This window comes from Pan troglodytes, chromosome 5, assembly GCF_028858775.2.
Source record: "Pan troglodytes isolate AG18354 chromosome 5, NHGRI_mPanTro3-v2.0_pri, whole genome shotgun sequence".
Classification (NCBI taxonomy): domain Eukaryota; kingdom Metazoa; phylum Chordata; class Mammalia; order Primates; family Hominidae; genus Pan; species Pan troglodytes.
The window spans coordinates 95,258,184-95,273,138 of NC_072403.2; the positions used below are offsets into that span (position 1 = coordinate 95,258,184).

Consider the following 14,955-nt stretch of genomic DNA (forward strand, 5'->3'; position numbering starts at 1 on the left):
CTTTGGGAGGCTGAGGCGGGCGGATCACGAGGTCAGGAAATCGAGACCATCCTGGTTAACACGGTGAAACTCCGTCTCAACTAAAAAAATACAAAAAATTAGCTGGGCGTGGTGGCAGGAGCCTGTAGTCCCAGCTACTCAGGAGGCTGAGGCAGGAGAATGGCATAAACCCAGGAGGCAGAGCTTGCAGTAAGCCAAGATCACACCACTGCACTCCAGCTTGGGCGACAGCGAGACTCCGTCTCAAAAGAATAAAAAATAAAAAAAAGAAATGATTAGCCAGTTTTGAGAATCAGTGTACTAAATGATCTATCATATCCCTACCACATGCGTTTTTAAGAGGTTATGTGCTATGTTTTCAAAAAAGTATACAATAATGAGTCTAAAGAAGAAAAGCTATAGAATAAGATAAATTGGAAGTCACAGCTTTTTTGGCTGTCAAGCTGAGATATAAGGAAAAATATTTAAATTGCCTAGAATGGGAAACAAATAATAAAAAAGACAGATGAATAATGTATGAAAAGAAAAAGATATATACTTAATCATAAACATCTTTATTAATCATAGTATACCCACTGGCAGCTCCTAGACACTGAAGCCAGAACTTAGCCAGAAGACATTCCATCTAGTAAGAAGCATAAATTACCCATGGCAACACTTTCAAAGGCTTGATTCCTGGTATGACTTACAAGTGCTGAAAGAATGCTGAAAAAAGTCCAGGAATCACGAAATGGTAATACTAGCAATACTGAAGGTCTTACTTGACAAAACAGAGGAAGCAAAAGACACACACACAAAATGTCTCCCAAGTATGTTCTCTACCATTTTCAAAATTGACTTGATGACCTAGTTTAAAGAAACTACTGGAATGTGACAACCTTTTCTAAATCCGGTAATACTGAGGCAACTACCTGTACCTTTGGACTTCTATTTTCTAGACTAATGGCTTATTTTTCTTTATTTTTCAAAATCTGATTTGGAATACATATTCGTTATGCCAATAACTTCAGTTGGTATGGAGATGAGTAGATGTCTTTTCCCTTCATTCTCCCTTTTCAGGGTCCCTTGCTGAAATCCTTTTGCCTTCTTTTGGCAAAGTGCATGTGGGCACCTCTCACCTCAGAAATCCCAAATTCTATGATGCATCTTATCTCTCTCTGTTTTTTTCAAGAGTCTCTAATTACCTCAAACATATTATGGATAGCTGAAACTTTATTTGTGATATTATTACTTTAATCTCCCCTATCCCTTTATATTGTGATGATTCTTACTATATCATAGAAGATATAACCAGATTTAATTACTACCTTTTCAAAAGCACATGTTTATAGTGGGCATAGGGAGGAGAATGGGGGCAAAGGTTGCCAAGATTTTGGGCTATTATTCCACAGCCCAGGATAGGAATAAGTAAATTAATTCTAGATTACCAGTGATAAATATTTATTCCTTCCTACATACAGGGACTAGAAAAACTCTTTCACAAGCCCCAGTTGGACTACCTACCCCCAATTTACTGGCCTGTTTTTGCTGTCATGTCATTAGTTTATCAGAGTTGAACCTGGCCCCTCTTTGGATCTGTGGACAGGGCTTTCTCAGCACATAGTCAGTAGCATTTCACTGCATTTGTTGCAAATCAGGTATGTGCACTTGCTAAAAGAGTCCAGAGCTGTGTTTCATCATCTCAGGACAGATTAAACTAAGATAAATTATGTGACAAAAGTATAGTAAGGGGCATGGAGTGTTTTTAATGTAAGATAGTAGGTGGTGAACTCCATCAGTATTTAATTTTGTATGTTAAAAATCAATATTCATAATTTTCTAAGACTCATGCATATAATCTTTGGCCTCTGTTCTTTTTAATACCTACATGCATTGATCATACTCTATTTGAAATAAAAAAGAGGGAGAAAACAATCAAGCCAGATACTTTTTACCAGCTTACATAGTCTATTTGGAGTTAGACTTTTTTATTAAACCACAGTGTATGAAATGTATTAACCATCATTCAGGGTGAAGGCAGCACCAGTCAAAAATTCTGATAAAATAGCAGATAAACTATATAGTCTGTAGTTTCAAGCCCTCGACCTAGAGATTATACTTTCAGGAATGAAATAACTATATTGTCAAAACTACCTTTATAACATACAATATACCTTTATTGACCATCTCTTTCTACAGGAGCTAAACATTTAACTATAAATCAGAAAAATACAGTACAGCAAAATTATTTAAAACAAAACAAAATAAAATAAAATAAAAATAAAAACGAAATTCAAACCAGTCTATGGCTTCATTCTGGGTTAGATGAAATCGATCCTTCGTAAGGTCTGTTAATATCCTACTTTTTATTTTGAAGTTCTGTCAGCATTAATTTCGTTTATTAGTGAGAGCAAAAATATAATATTTATTTAAGACAAAGATTAAATCTGGTTTGTTTTGTGGCTTCTTATCCTCCTGAAAATGCTCCAAATCTTCACTGCAAAATGCAAATACTAGGCAACATTCCCTTTTCATTCTCTTTTCACTGTCTTTATTCTTACTTTAATTTTTGTTTTGGAAGGTTTTTTAAAACTAAGTATTAGTTTTACATTAAAATGTATTAATATTAGTTGACAAAATTAATATATAAATTATTTTCCACTATAAAAAACTAAAGCATCTTATGTTTATTACTATAAAGTACAAAGATATTTGGGTATGATCCATAACCAAGTAATTGACTTCAATTAACCTTGGTGATATGGATGAATTATTTACAATATTGGTATTCTATAGCATTAACTCTTTCCACTGCACATATGGATATGGGGTAAATGATGGAAAATGCTATGCCTGTGACGTTGAAAGTTGAAAGAGAAAATATGCTGGAATAATAATTATCTAGCGTGATGATGATATAACTTCAAAGATGAGCTGACTTCACAGTTCATGTTTTAGTTTTTGACATGGTGTTTTTAAAAAGTGGAGTTTCACCAAGAAAATTTTTTATTTAAAACTTTATGGTATTTTTACATTTTAAAAACAATTACATTATATGTTAATAAAATTAATAAAATGATTATTATTGGTTCTCAGGAGATATAAAAGTACTAAGAATGAAGGATAAAAAACACAAAAGAATCATGTAAATTTGAAAATGGGATTACACTAATTTACTGGTTATTCTAAGGCTTAGTTCTGCAACAAAAGTCAATATAAGGATTTTGACTGTTTAAAAGCATGAAAGAAAAAGTGAAACTTAATATGTATCTTTTATATTAAATAGTGTACAAGCTATTAAATATATAACAACCTTTTAAAATGTAATTTTATCTTGGCAAGCAGAATATATGAACTTCTTTATTTTGGCAAGTAAAAGACATGAAGTAAGAGAGACTGACTAGATCTAGCCAACTACTTCACAGTTATTCCAAGTATTATATCCATGGACTCTGGAATCTCAGCTCAGTAAATGTGTGTTAAAATTATTCAAGATGCTAAAATCTATATATTTTTACACAGATTTCAGGTAAAAATGTCATCAGAGACAACAAAATAAAACCACATAGACTTCCACTTTTTGGACTTTTGAATATTTTATATCCCTAAGGACAACAATTTGTATAGCTTTCTCCACAGCTCCTACTATTCCTACTATTTACATGGTGATGACCCCCAGATCCCTATCTCCAACCCAGACACTTATCCTCTGTATCAGTCCCGTATCTCCAACTGCCAATGGGACATCTCTGTCTGAGGTCTCCACAAGCACCTTAAACTTTCTATGTGTGAAACTGATCCTGTTACTTCCCTTAAATTGGTCTGTTCTTTATTCCTTACTAGACAGACCCCAAGGAGTCCATCTAGACTCCTTCCTCCACTCCACCCTATTCCTCCTTCCATATTTCATCAGTTACTAAGTATGCCACTTCTATTTCCTAAATACCTACTGAATTAAGTTTCTTTCACTCACCTCTGGTTATGCCCCAATTAATTTCTATCTGGATTATTGCAACAGCTTTGTAACTAGTTCTTTTTCTCAGTTTCCCCTCATTGCAATCCATCCTCCACAATGCCATCAGAGTAAAGGAGAGGCAAACCCCCCTGCACAGGTTTGTTTAATTGCTCATCTTCAGGGTTCGGAAAGCCCTTCATCTCTTATCATCTGCTTCCTTTCTAATATAATCTGTAAATGTCCCTTATACCAAAATATTTTATTTTGTACATGCTGGTTCTCCTGTCTGTAAAGTGACTTATTCACTCATTTATTAACAAAATATTTGTTGCCAGGCATGTACTACACACCGTATAGAACTTTGAAGATCTAAAGAGATGAAAGGCATCATCTTTAGCTTCTATCAAGATCTCTCAGTGAACTTGCCATCATATTTCCTTTGTTTCAGTTTTGTATATAGGAAATTTCAGATATCTATGGAGACCCTAGATAAACTCCTAACTCTTCCTTTCCAACTTAGCTTAATAGACACGTTGTCTTGATATCTTCCTCAGTACTCCCATCTTTTTCCTTAGTGCAGTTGGGAGCATTATCTCCTGTGCACCTTGACACCATGAACATATTTTTTATAATACTTTCATATGGTTCTAGTTCTGTAACTAGTGGCTTGAATTTTTCTCACTAGGCTATCAGCTTCCTAAGATCAAGGGCTTTATTGAATCCCCAGAGTCTAGAACAACACCCGATCCATAGGTGGTTTTATTCAATAAACATTCTTATTTCATGCCCACAACTTGTCACATGATGACAGTGTACAAAATTTTCATACTATGCTGATTCTTCAAAGCAATAGCTATTTTTTATTTTTTTTTGAGATGGAGTCTCGCTCTGTCACCCAGGATGGAGTGCAGTGGCGCGATCTTGGCTCACTGCAAGCTCCGCCTCCTGGGTTTACACCATTCTCCTGCCTCAGCCTCCCAAGTGGCTGGGACTACAGGCGCCCACCACCATGCCTGGCTAATTTTTTTTGTATTTTTAGTAGAGACAGGGTTTCACCCTGTTAGCCAGGATGGTCTCGATCTCCTGACCTCGTGATCCACCCGCCTCGGCCTCCCAAAGTGCTGGGATTATAGGCGTGAGCCACCACGCACAGCCAGCAATAGCAATTTTTAAGCCAAGAAATCCATACTGAAAGCCTCTGTCTTTATATATACTTATTTACTACAAAAGTTATGCATATATTTTTTCTTCATTTAAAGAAACATATTTATGTATATTGATTTTAAAAAACAAATATTTTTCTAGCTTTAAAGGAACAGATTACTAAGAATTCAAAATATATAAAAAAGACATTAGAAATAATGTTTTAAGGTAATATGCATTTGATATATTTCCTTCTATGACTTTCATATACAACTGTATTTTAAATAAAAAATAATATATACTATGGTATTTGTTTTTTTCACCTAACATTATATTATGAATCCTTTACCATGTCATTTATTGCTCTTTGAAAACAATTTAAAGCCTATACAATATACTAATGTGGCTATTCCACAATTCATTTGACAATCATCCTTTATTTAGGTAAATGTAACATATCACTACTATAATTAATGTGTGATAAACCATATCATTATTGTAAATAATGCTGCAATAATATCCTCATACATAAAATACTGTATACATCTCTATCTCCATGAGATAGATTCTTTGAATGGAAACTAGTGGCTCAAAAATATAAACTTTTAAAGGCTTTGAATACACATAAAACAGCTTTCCAGAAAGTCTGTATGTACACATTCACATTTACTTCTATACTAAATTCCGGAAGACACTGCTTACCATTATTTATTCCTAATCATTCATCTTCACATAGGAAAGGGATTTATATGTACTTTTTTCTAGCAGTTTAAAGAATGATTGATATGCACAGGTGGCACAAGTATTAATAATGCCTTATAACTATATAGCAATATGGCCACAAACCTAATTTTATTTAGTTCTCAAAATAATACTATGAAGTAGATACTATTATCACTATTAAAGATGGAGAAACTCAAGCTCAGGTAAGATAACATTCAAACAAGCTATTTATCAAAGTTTTCTCTCAGGAATTCCCATTCAAACCCTTAAGAATTTGGTTGAGAGAAAGTAGCAGGTAAAGGGTAGCTATTTCATTTCTTTCCTCATTTCTTTCTAGCTAATGTACAATTTGATCACCAACTCTCAATAAAAAGTGATATATCTAGGTGTTTCATCTGTATCAATATCAAATTGCTAAATTTAAAACTAAACTGGCCAAGTGCAGTGGTTCATGCCTGTAAATCCCAGCACTTTGGGAGGCTGAGGCAGGAGGATCACTTGAGCTCAGGAGTTTGAGACCAGCTTGGGAAACACAGTGAAAGCTGTACAGTTTTTTTTTTTTTAATTAGCCGGATATGGTGGCCTGTGGTCCCAACTGCTCAGGAAGCTAAGGTGGGATAGGGATCACTTGAAAACAGGAGGTCAAGGCTGCAGTGACCATGGAGGCATCACTGCACTCCAGCCCGAGTGACAAAGTGAGACCCTATCTCAAAAACAGAGAGAGAGAGAGAGACAGAGAGAGAAAAGAAAGAAAGAAAGAAAGAAAGAAAGAAAGAAAGAAAGAAAGAAAGAAAGAAAGAGAAAGGAAAGAAAGGAAGGAAGGAAAGAAAGAAAACTAAACTAATTCAAATGGACTGTCAATTCAAAGGGGTGTAAGCAGCCGACTCACATTGCAGATGGAATCTGTTCCTAAGTCATAGTTTTCTTTATTCAGAAGAGTATCAGTATTCTGTATGACGTGATCATTTGTATTTAATGGCTACTCTTTTAATATAGTGTAAAGGGAGGTGGTAGAAACAGAGTTGTCTTTGAGATGGCCATCCAGAATGGCATAGTTATCTTTATTCTGGTTAAAAATGACAAATTCTTACCTTAACTATTAATCCTTTTGAATCAACCAGCCATATCTTTTTGATGGCTTTCTCTTTTGGTAAACCTTCTTTTTCCAAGGCCATCACAATCAGGTGTGCAATCCCTAGGGCAGCCTCAGTGATGGAAAGAAAACATTTTAAAGTTGTTCTACATGATATCTTATTAAGGGTTACATTTCACCCCATTTTGTCTTTGTTAGTGGGAACAAAATATTTTTGTCACATTTAGGTTAAGCCAAATGACAATTATTTACCCTTTTTACTACAACAGAGCCACTATTATGTGGCTTGCCATTTGGCCACAGATAAACTGGTGATATCCTTGATTGTCAGTGTATTTAATCCTGTTAATACAACCAAGATTTGCTCCAAGAAAAAATACTGAATTCAAAATAATGAACTGGTCAACCTTGCTCATTGAACTGTATTGTTTATTGTTAGGTTCAAGCTACTCTAATTGAATTTGAAGAAAGAAGCTTGGTCATTTGGATGGGAACTTGACCAATTAGGCAATAGAATGAAACTGATGGAAAAAAAAAAAATCTGTGTTTCCAAGCATCTACTTACTCTTCTAATTTGGATACCAAAAGTGCTGTGAAATTTATTGCAAGATTAAAGGAATCAACTTCCTTGGTATTTGGTAAATTTTATAATTATCTGTGAAATTTCCAATATCTTTCCAGGGACAAACAAGTGCTAGTTTTGAATCATCCAACCATGAATTCTTCTGCCTAGTTGAGTATCAAGAACTGGCCTGTGCCATTCATCAAACCCTTTGAAAATTCAAAGAGGTTTACTAAAGTTAAATACAGCATGTAATAATCCACAAAATAGAGAACTCAAATGTTAATGAGCTGTCATTTAGCCTTGATTTTTATTTCAATGTGAAAGTGAATTTGTGATTTACATTCTGAATACTTTCACATATTTGTATCGTGGCATTTGAATTCTAACTTCACATATTTTGTTTTATCTAAAAACAAGCAAAATGAAAACCAATACGACATAAACAATGATCTACCAGTGTAACATATTGTTTTGTTCATACTCATATTCAATTTGAAAATTTAAAGTTTCTTGAAATATATATATATACATATATATATATATATATATATATATATAGCCACAAAATATTTCTCTATTACTTACATTCTATAATTCTAAAGAGATTTTGGCAGTTTTCCCATAAGAAACTCAAACTCAACTAACATTTTAATTTCTATTTTGGGGATGAATTATTATTACATGAGTCTAGTTTTCTTCTTTCAGATTATTAAATTAAGCAAGTAATAACAAAGCATAATTTGGTTTTGCTGCAGTCTCTTTCCAACAATTTAAAATATTTTGGGATTTTTGCATGTGAACAGTAATAATATACTACAAATCCCTAATTCAAAATATTTTTTCTTAAAAACACATATGTAGTTACATACATACACACTGAACTGTGAGTCAAATTTTAAAAACTTGTTTTTGTAACACTGGAGTATACTAAAAGCCAGTATCAGATAAACCAGCTTAAATACATAAAAGCTTGCATATATACACATACATTGGAAAGTTTTCCTGTATGGCACCTTAGATATGCATAACAAATACCTATGGCAACATTTGATAATACCACAAATTTACAACTGTGAAAAATATCTCATTACTTCTGTACTAAATTATCCTATGAATAATTAATATGTCTCAGCACTTAATTTGGGAATCTTCCATAAAGCCTACAGTCATACTAAAAATTTGAAAGAATTCGTCAAATCTTGAGTTAATGAGCAATTAACACTAATTATATATTAGTTTAGGAGAACATAAGTATTACACAAGGCAAATACCTCTCCAGCTCCTTGGAATAGTATTGTTTGATCAGACAGTTTGTTCTTGGTTATTCGAAGAGCTGCAAGGAGACCTGCAACTGCAACAGATGCTGTTCCTGAAACAAGTAATAAATATCCTTGAGTAATCCTCAAACAGATCCTGCCAATTTCCAAGCTTTTATTCACATCTTGAAATAATCATAAAACAGGTTAACTGGTACAGAAGAGAAACCTGTGGTTGTCTTATCCCATGCTTGCATATGTGGTAAAATTCCCAGGCTACTGACATCAATATTTTAAGATAGCAGCTTACTACTATTCTTGAAAACTTCCCTAAAAGAAGATTCTGTGACTTATCTTAGTGACATAATCAATGAAAGGATGGGATCTGGATTCCTCAGATTCTAGCTCAACAACCCACTGACTAGCTGAAAGAATTTAGAGAAATTATTGTGTACATCGAATAGATAGTTTCCTCATCTGTAAAGTAGTTTTACTTTATGATATAAAAGAGTAATAAGTGCTATTAGATTCTTCCGTCTAATTACTCTTGGGGTTTTGAAATCTATTAATGATCCTCTTCACACAAAGAAGGCTTCACACAAAGAAACTCTTCTTCACACAAAGAAGGCTTCACACAAAGAAACTCTTCTTCACACAAAGAAACTCTTAATGTAAGAGTTTCAGAACCTGAGACAGGAGGACACAAATAGTAAATTCTTGCTGATGATGGTATTGGTGCTCATAATATTTTTGATACATTTGGAATTTAATGTTAATAGCAACTAAAATCTAATTATATTGTATTATTTAATAGACTTTTTACCTATGAAAATCACTGGTGGATCCCAAAGGTACTAGACAAAACTAATGCAAAATTTCTTAAGATAAAAATTATATTTTCCTCATCATGTCTCATAGGCATAAAAACTTCACCAGTTCCAATTATATTACTTTACCATATAAGCATTCACAGATCACAAAGCAGTTCTCTTGCTTTGAGTGTAATTACACAGCTCAACTTCTTTATGGCTAATAAAGCAGCAGCTTCTTGCAACACTTTCCAGCTGTATCTATACTTTACTCCTCTAAGGTAACATTCTACCTATAATGTTCCCTACATCACTCAGCTGGGTAGTAAAGCCTAGCTAAACGTTAAATACCCTTATTTAACATTATGGTTAAAACAAAGATTAGACTAGGTTTGATGAATGACACAACGATGAAGCGTTATGTATGTCAAGTATCAAAGGTAATCAACATTTCACAATCAGTAAATTTGTTCTATTCAATCTTTTAGTTTCTTTCTTGTATAATTAGGTAGCCACAAATAAGAACACAATAAACAATAATTGTTGAAGGCCTGTTAGTCCCATATGTGTCTTTTATTTAGGATCACAATGTGTACTACAAAAATAAAATGCATGCAATTTAGAGTCACTATTGCAATAATTATGAACTGTGCTAAGTCATATATTATGAAAAAGCCACTCTTCTATACATTACTTAAGGTGAAAATCTATGCAAAAAATATGGCTAGTGTATGTAGAGAATATATCATGACATGATTAGAATGATATTTTCCCCATGCAAGATATATTCACTAGAGTCATTAAACAGATGAAAGAGAATTTAAACTAGAAAGGGAGGTATAGATATCCACTTACTAAATAAGAAGTTATTCAGAAATAGTAGCTCAAGCTATCTCTCTCTTGGGTTCTTTTGAAGTAAACTGCCCAGAAGTTTGGATCTGGGGAACTCTAAGCTCCCTTCCAACTCCAAGATTCTATGATTTTAAGGGTTTCTATAAGATTTAACCAGTTGAAGCATCAAAGTTGAAGTATCATCAGCAATCGCTGTATTTGTATTATTATTTTTATTTACATCGAATTGGACATTTACGGTCAGATAGACAGAAAATATTCTAAAATATCCTATTTGGTACCTTAATTTCATATGGTTATGCTAGATCACTTAAAACTCAAAATGTGTTAAGTTCATACATTATATTTAAAGATATATTTCATAATATTTCCTGAGAACACAATGAAAACACTAATCTTCCATTTATAGAATTAATTAATAAAATCAGAAAGATATTTTTAGCACTATCAAAAATTTAACTTGAACATGATTCTTGTACATGGCCTGGTACTACCTTGATTTAAATTTCATTGCAGAGAAGGGAATACATGTAGAAAATTGAAATTTCATAAAACTGTAAATTTTTACAATAAATTATTCCATAATAAGTTTTACTTTAAGATTTAAAACTAAGCTTTTTATAAGTCAGACAGAATTCGTGCTTAGGTTTATCTTCATACTATCAGTTTTTGTATTTATTTTTATTTTTTTATTTTGAGTCAGCGTCTTACTCTGTCACCCATGCTGGAGTGCAGTGGCGCGATCCTGGCTCACTGCAGTGTCCACCTCCCAGGTTCAAGCGATTCTTCTGCCTCAACCTCCCAAGTAACTAGGATTACAGGCACCCACCACCATGCCTGGCTAATTTTTGTATTTTTAGTAGAGACAGCGTTTTGCCATGTTGGCCAGACTGGTCTCACACCCCTGACCTCAGGTGATCTGCCCACCTCAGCCTCCCAAAGTGCTGGGATTACAGGCGTGATGAGCCACTGAGCCCCGCCTGTACTATCAGTTTTGAAGAGGACTTAACACTGTTAGCAAGATACTAAACAGATCGAATTTTTCTTAACATTTTAGAAACTTACGACTTTAACATAAACATAAACATAACAACATATGGTTGTTAAATAAAAGTCTCACCTTTTATCAAAGAATAGCCTCTACTAATGCAATAATTTGTTAAATCTGGTTAAAATTACCATATATATTTTAGTAAGGTAGATCAATATGTAATCAAATAATTATAATCCTCATGTGCTACTAAATAGATTGGGTAAAATACAAGAACTAGAAGTAGCAGGGGGAGGGGTGAATTTATCTAGGCAAAGGTCAAGGCATTTAGAGTGCATACTCCCTGAACACAGCATTGATTAATGTAAGAGTTTCAGAACCTCAGACAAGAGGACACAATGAGTAGGAAAAGCATAAGCGAAGACATGGAGGCAGGGATGACTCCCTGTTAAAAATGGAAGTTGAACACACAATTAGTATTCCTTTCCCCAACAAACCCTACTAAAACAATAGAAAACTGCTTTTTCAAAAAGAAAAAAATTAAAAAGACTAAGAGAAAAGGGTAGCAACAACATTTTAGAAGCTGACAGGCTTCTAAATGAGCAAATGGCAACTGACTTAGCAGACTTGAGAAAGCTGAATTGTTGGCCAGCAGTGGGGAATAAGTGACCAGACTGATACAGCAAAACTCTCAAAAACCCAGGTATAGGAGGCACCAAGTGCCTCTGGAAGTAGGGATAAAGGAGAGGGTGAAAACAGGAAGCTGGTCAAAAGTCTGTTAAGAAGGCTAGGGTGCAGAGGTTTATGTCCTGTAACCTCAGGACTTTGGGAGGCCAAGGCAGGTGGGTTGCTTGAACCCAGGGGTTTGAGACCAGCCTGGGCAACATAGAGATACCCATCTCTAACCCCCCAAAAATTTTTTTTAAAATTAGCTGGGTGTGATGGTACATGCCTGTATTCCTAGCTACTTGGGAGGCTGAGGCAGTAGGATCACTTGAACCCAGGAGTTTGAGGCTGCAGTGAGCTATGACTGCTCTGCTGCACTCCAGTCCAGCCTGGGCAACAGAGAGAGATACTGTCTCAAAATTAAATATATATATTTAATTATATATAATATACAATAATATGTAATTATATAAATATAATTATATTATATTTATATATTTATATAATATATTATATAATTAGATTATATTTATATATTTATGTAATCTATTATAATTATATTATATTGATATAATCTATTATAATTATATTGATATAATCTATTATAATTATATTGATATAATCTATTATAATTATATTATATTGATATAATCTATTCTATAATTGTGTATTTATATAATATATAATTATATTATATTATATATTATATTATATATTATATTTATATATATTATATTATATATTATATATTATATTTATATATAATATATTATATTATATATTATATTATATTTATATAATATAATATATAATATAAATTATATATAATTATATATAATTAATTAATATATATTAATATTTTGATTAATAATTAATAATTAATTAATATATATGCACACACGTATATAGAGTTATATATAATTATATTATAATTTATATATTATATATTATATTATATTTATATAATATAATATATAATATATAAATTATAATATAATATAAATTATAATATAATTATATATAACTCTCTCTATATGTGTGTGTGTGTATATATATATATATCAGTTAAAACCCAGATCTGCATCCCCCTCTCCTTCTAGAAGATAGTCAACTTCCCCACACTCTGGAAGTTTGAAAGAAAACTTGAGGCTCATTTTCTGGAAAGGGTCATTGGAGTATAAGACACCAGGCATAATTGGGGGCAAGGATTCCATACTAGAAACAAGCTTAACTGGAAGTTTACATACTCAATACGGAGACCCTCCAATCTTCTCCTACTTAAAGAGCACTGGCAGAAAGGTAGTATCAGGAGTGAGATTGGAAAAATCTTTTCTGTGGAATCTCAGCAGTGTAAGAGAAGGAATCCAAAGAGACTGAAAAGGAAGATTACCTAAGGAAATGGCCCAACCAAGTCACCTTACAGTAAAGACTCAGAATACTACCTCCATCTGTATGCCCAGCCTTCTAAAATATAAAAGGAGAGAGAACATAAAACACATGTGAAACTGTGTGCAGTGTTGCTGAAGCAAACACACCTTACTAGACTGCAAAGTGATATGAGGCTAGAGAAGTTTTGGGGTCAGATCATGTAGGGCCTTCTACTATATACTAATAGTACCTATAGGTATATATGGGTATATATAATTATAATATATTATAGGTAGCAGATGGTGTTTAAAGATTTTAAATTCAGAGAATAGTGGTGGGTGACGGTTTTGAGAAATTTGAGGCTGGGGGTATGCAAACAAATTAGGAGGTTCAATTTTGAGCTTTTGCACAAAGCTTGTGCTTCCTGTCATGTGTTATTCTGATAGCAGTATCAAGAAATAGTTACATACAATCTGGGCCACAGATATTTAGAATTTTAAAACATGTATTGAGGTCATGTGGAATGATAACATTATTCAGAGTGAGTGGCTAAAGGAGAGAACCTAAATGAACATGAACATTTAAGGAATAGAGGGCAGAAAAATGTGTTATAACACATTTTTGTTACAACACACATTGACAGAGAAAAAATTATCAAAGAGGTAAAAGAGCACATACTTACCTGAAAACAGAGAGAAGTAATGACAAAGAACAAAGGTCAATCAAGAAAGAAAATGAAAAATTGCTATTGGATCTTGCAATTACATCACCTGTGACCTATCAAAGAGCCGTTTTTAGTGGCATGCATGTCAGGGCTGAAGATGGATGGCAGTATTCCGAGGAAGAAATAAAAGGTGAAGAACAGGGAGAGCAGGTGTGGAACACTCCTTGGAGAAGCTTAGATAAGAAAAGGAAGAATGGGGTGAGGATGGAGATGGGGTGGGAGGGGAACAAGGTTGAGGCAAATATCTTATTTTTATGTTTTTAAGGGAAGAAAGACATTGACTGATGGAGGGAAGAAAATAGAATTGAGGCAATAATTTTAAGACTGAAATCAATTTAAATATGGTCTATGGTCATAGACTAAAGGGAAGAAGGCAATAGAGAGAAAGAGGTTGAAGTTACAGGAAAACGAGCCATCTTTTAACCATGAACTTCTTTCCCAAAGTAGTGGGGTGTCATTATTAGTGAGGCAAAATAATTTTTTTTTTGAGACAGGGTTTCGCTCTTGTTGTTTCGCTCTTGTTGTTCATGCTGGAGTGCAATGGCATGATCTCGGCTCACCGCAACCTCTGTCTCCCAGGTTCAAGAGATTCTCCTGCTTCAGCATCCCAAATAGCTAGGATTACAGGCATGCACCATCATGCCCGGCTAATTTTTTTGTATTTCTAGTAGAGATGGGGTTTCTCCATGTTGGTCAGGCTGGTCTTGAACTCGTGACCTTAGGTGATCCACCTGCCTTGGCCTCCCAAAGTGCTGGGATTACAGGCGTGAGCCACCGTGCCCGGCCAAGGCAAAGTAATATTTTAAAATTCTTCCATGTTACATTCTTTTG

General features: G+C 33.7%; 1 protein-coding gene across 2 annotated transcripts in view; it reads right to left on the minus strand.

Annotated features, from left to right (window-relative positions):
- The window catches only part of ME1 (malic enzyme 1), a 214,394-nt gene that overhangs the window by 19,130 nt on the left and 180,309 nt on the right, over positions 1 to 14,955 (minus strand). For both annotated transcript variants that reach the window (XM_518610.8, XM_063813239.1), the window contains exons 8-9: positions 8,730 to 8,827; positions 6,892 to 7,005 (exon numbers count right to left, since the gene is read on the minus strand). In XM_518610.8, the coding sequence (XP_518610.3) occupies positions 6,892 to 7,005; positions 8,730 to 8,827 (212 nt within the window). The remainder of the gene's footprint in view (positions 1 to 6,891; positions 7,006 to 8,729; positions 8,828 to 14,955) is intronic.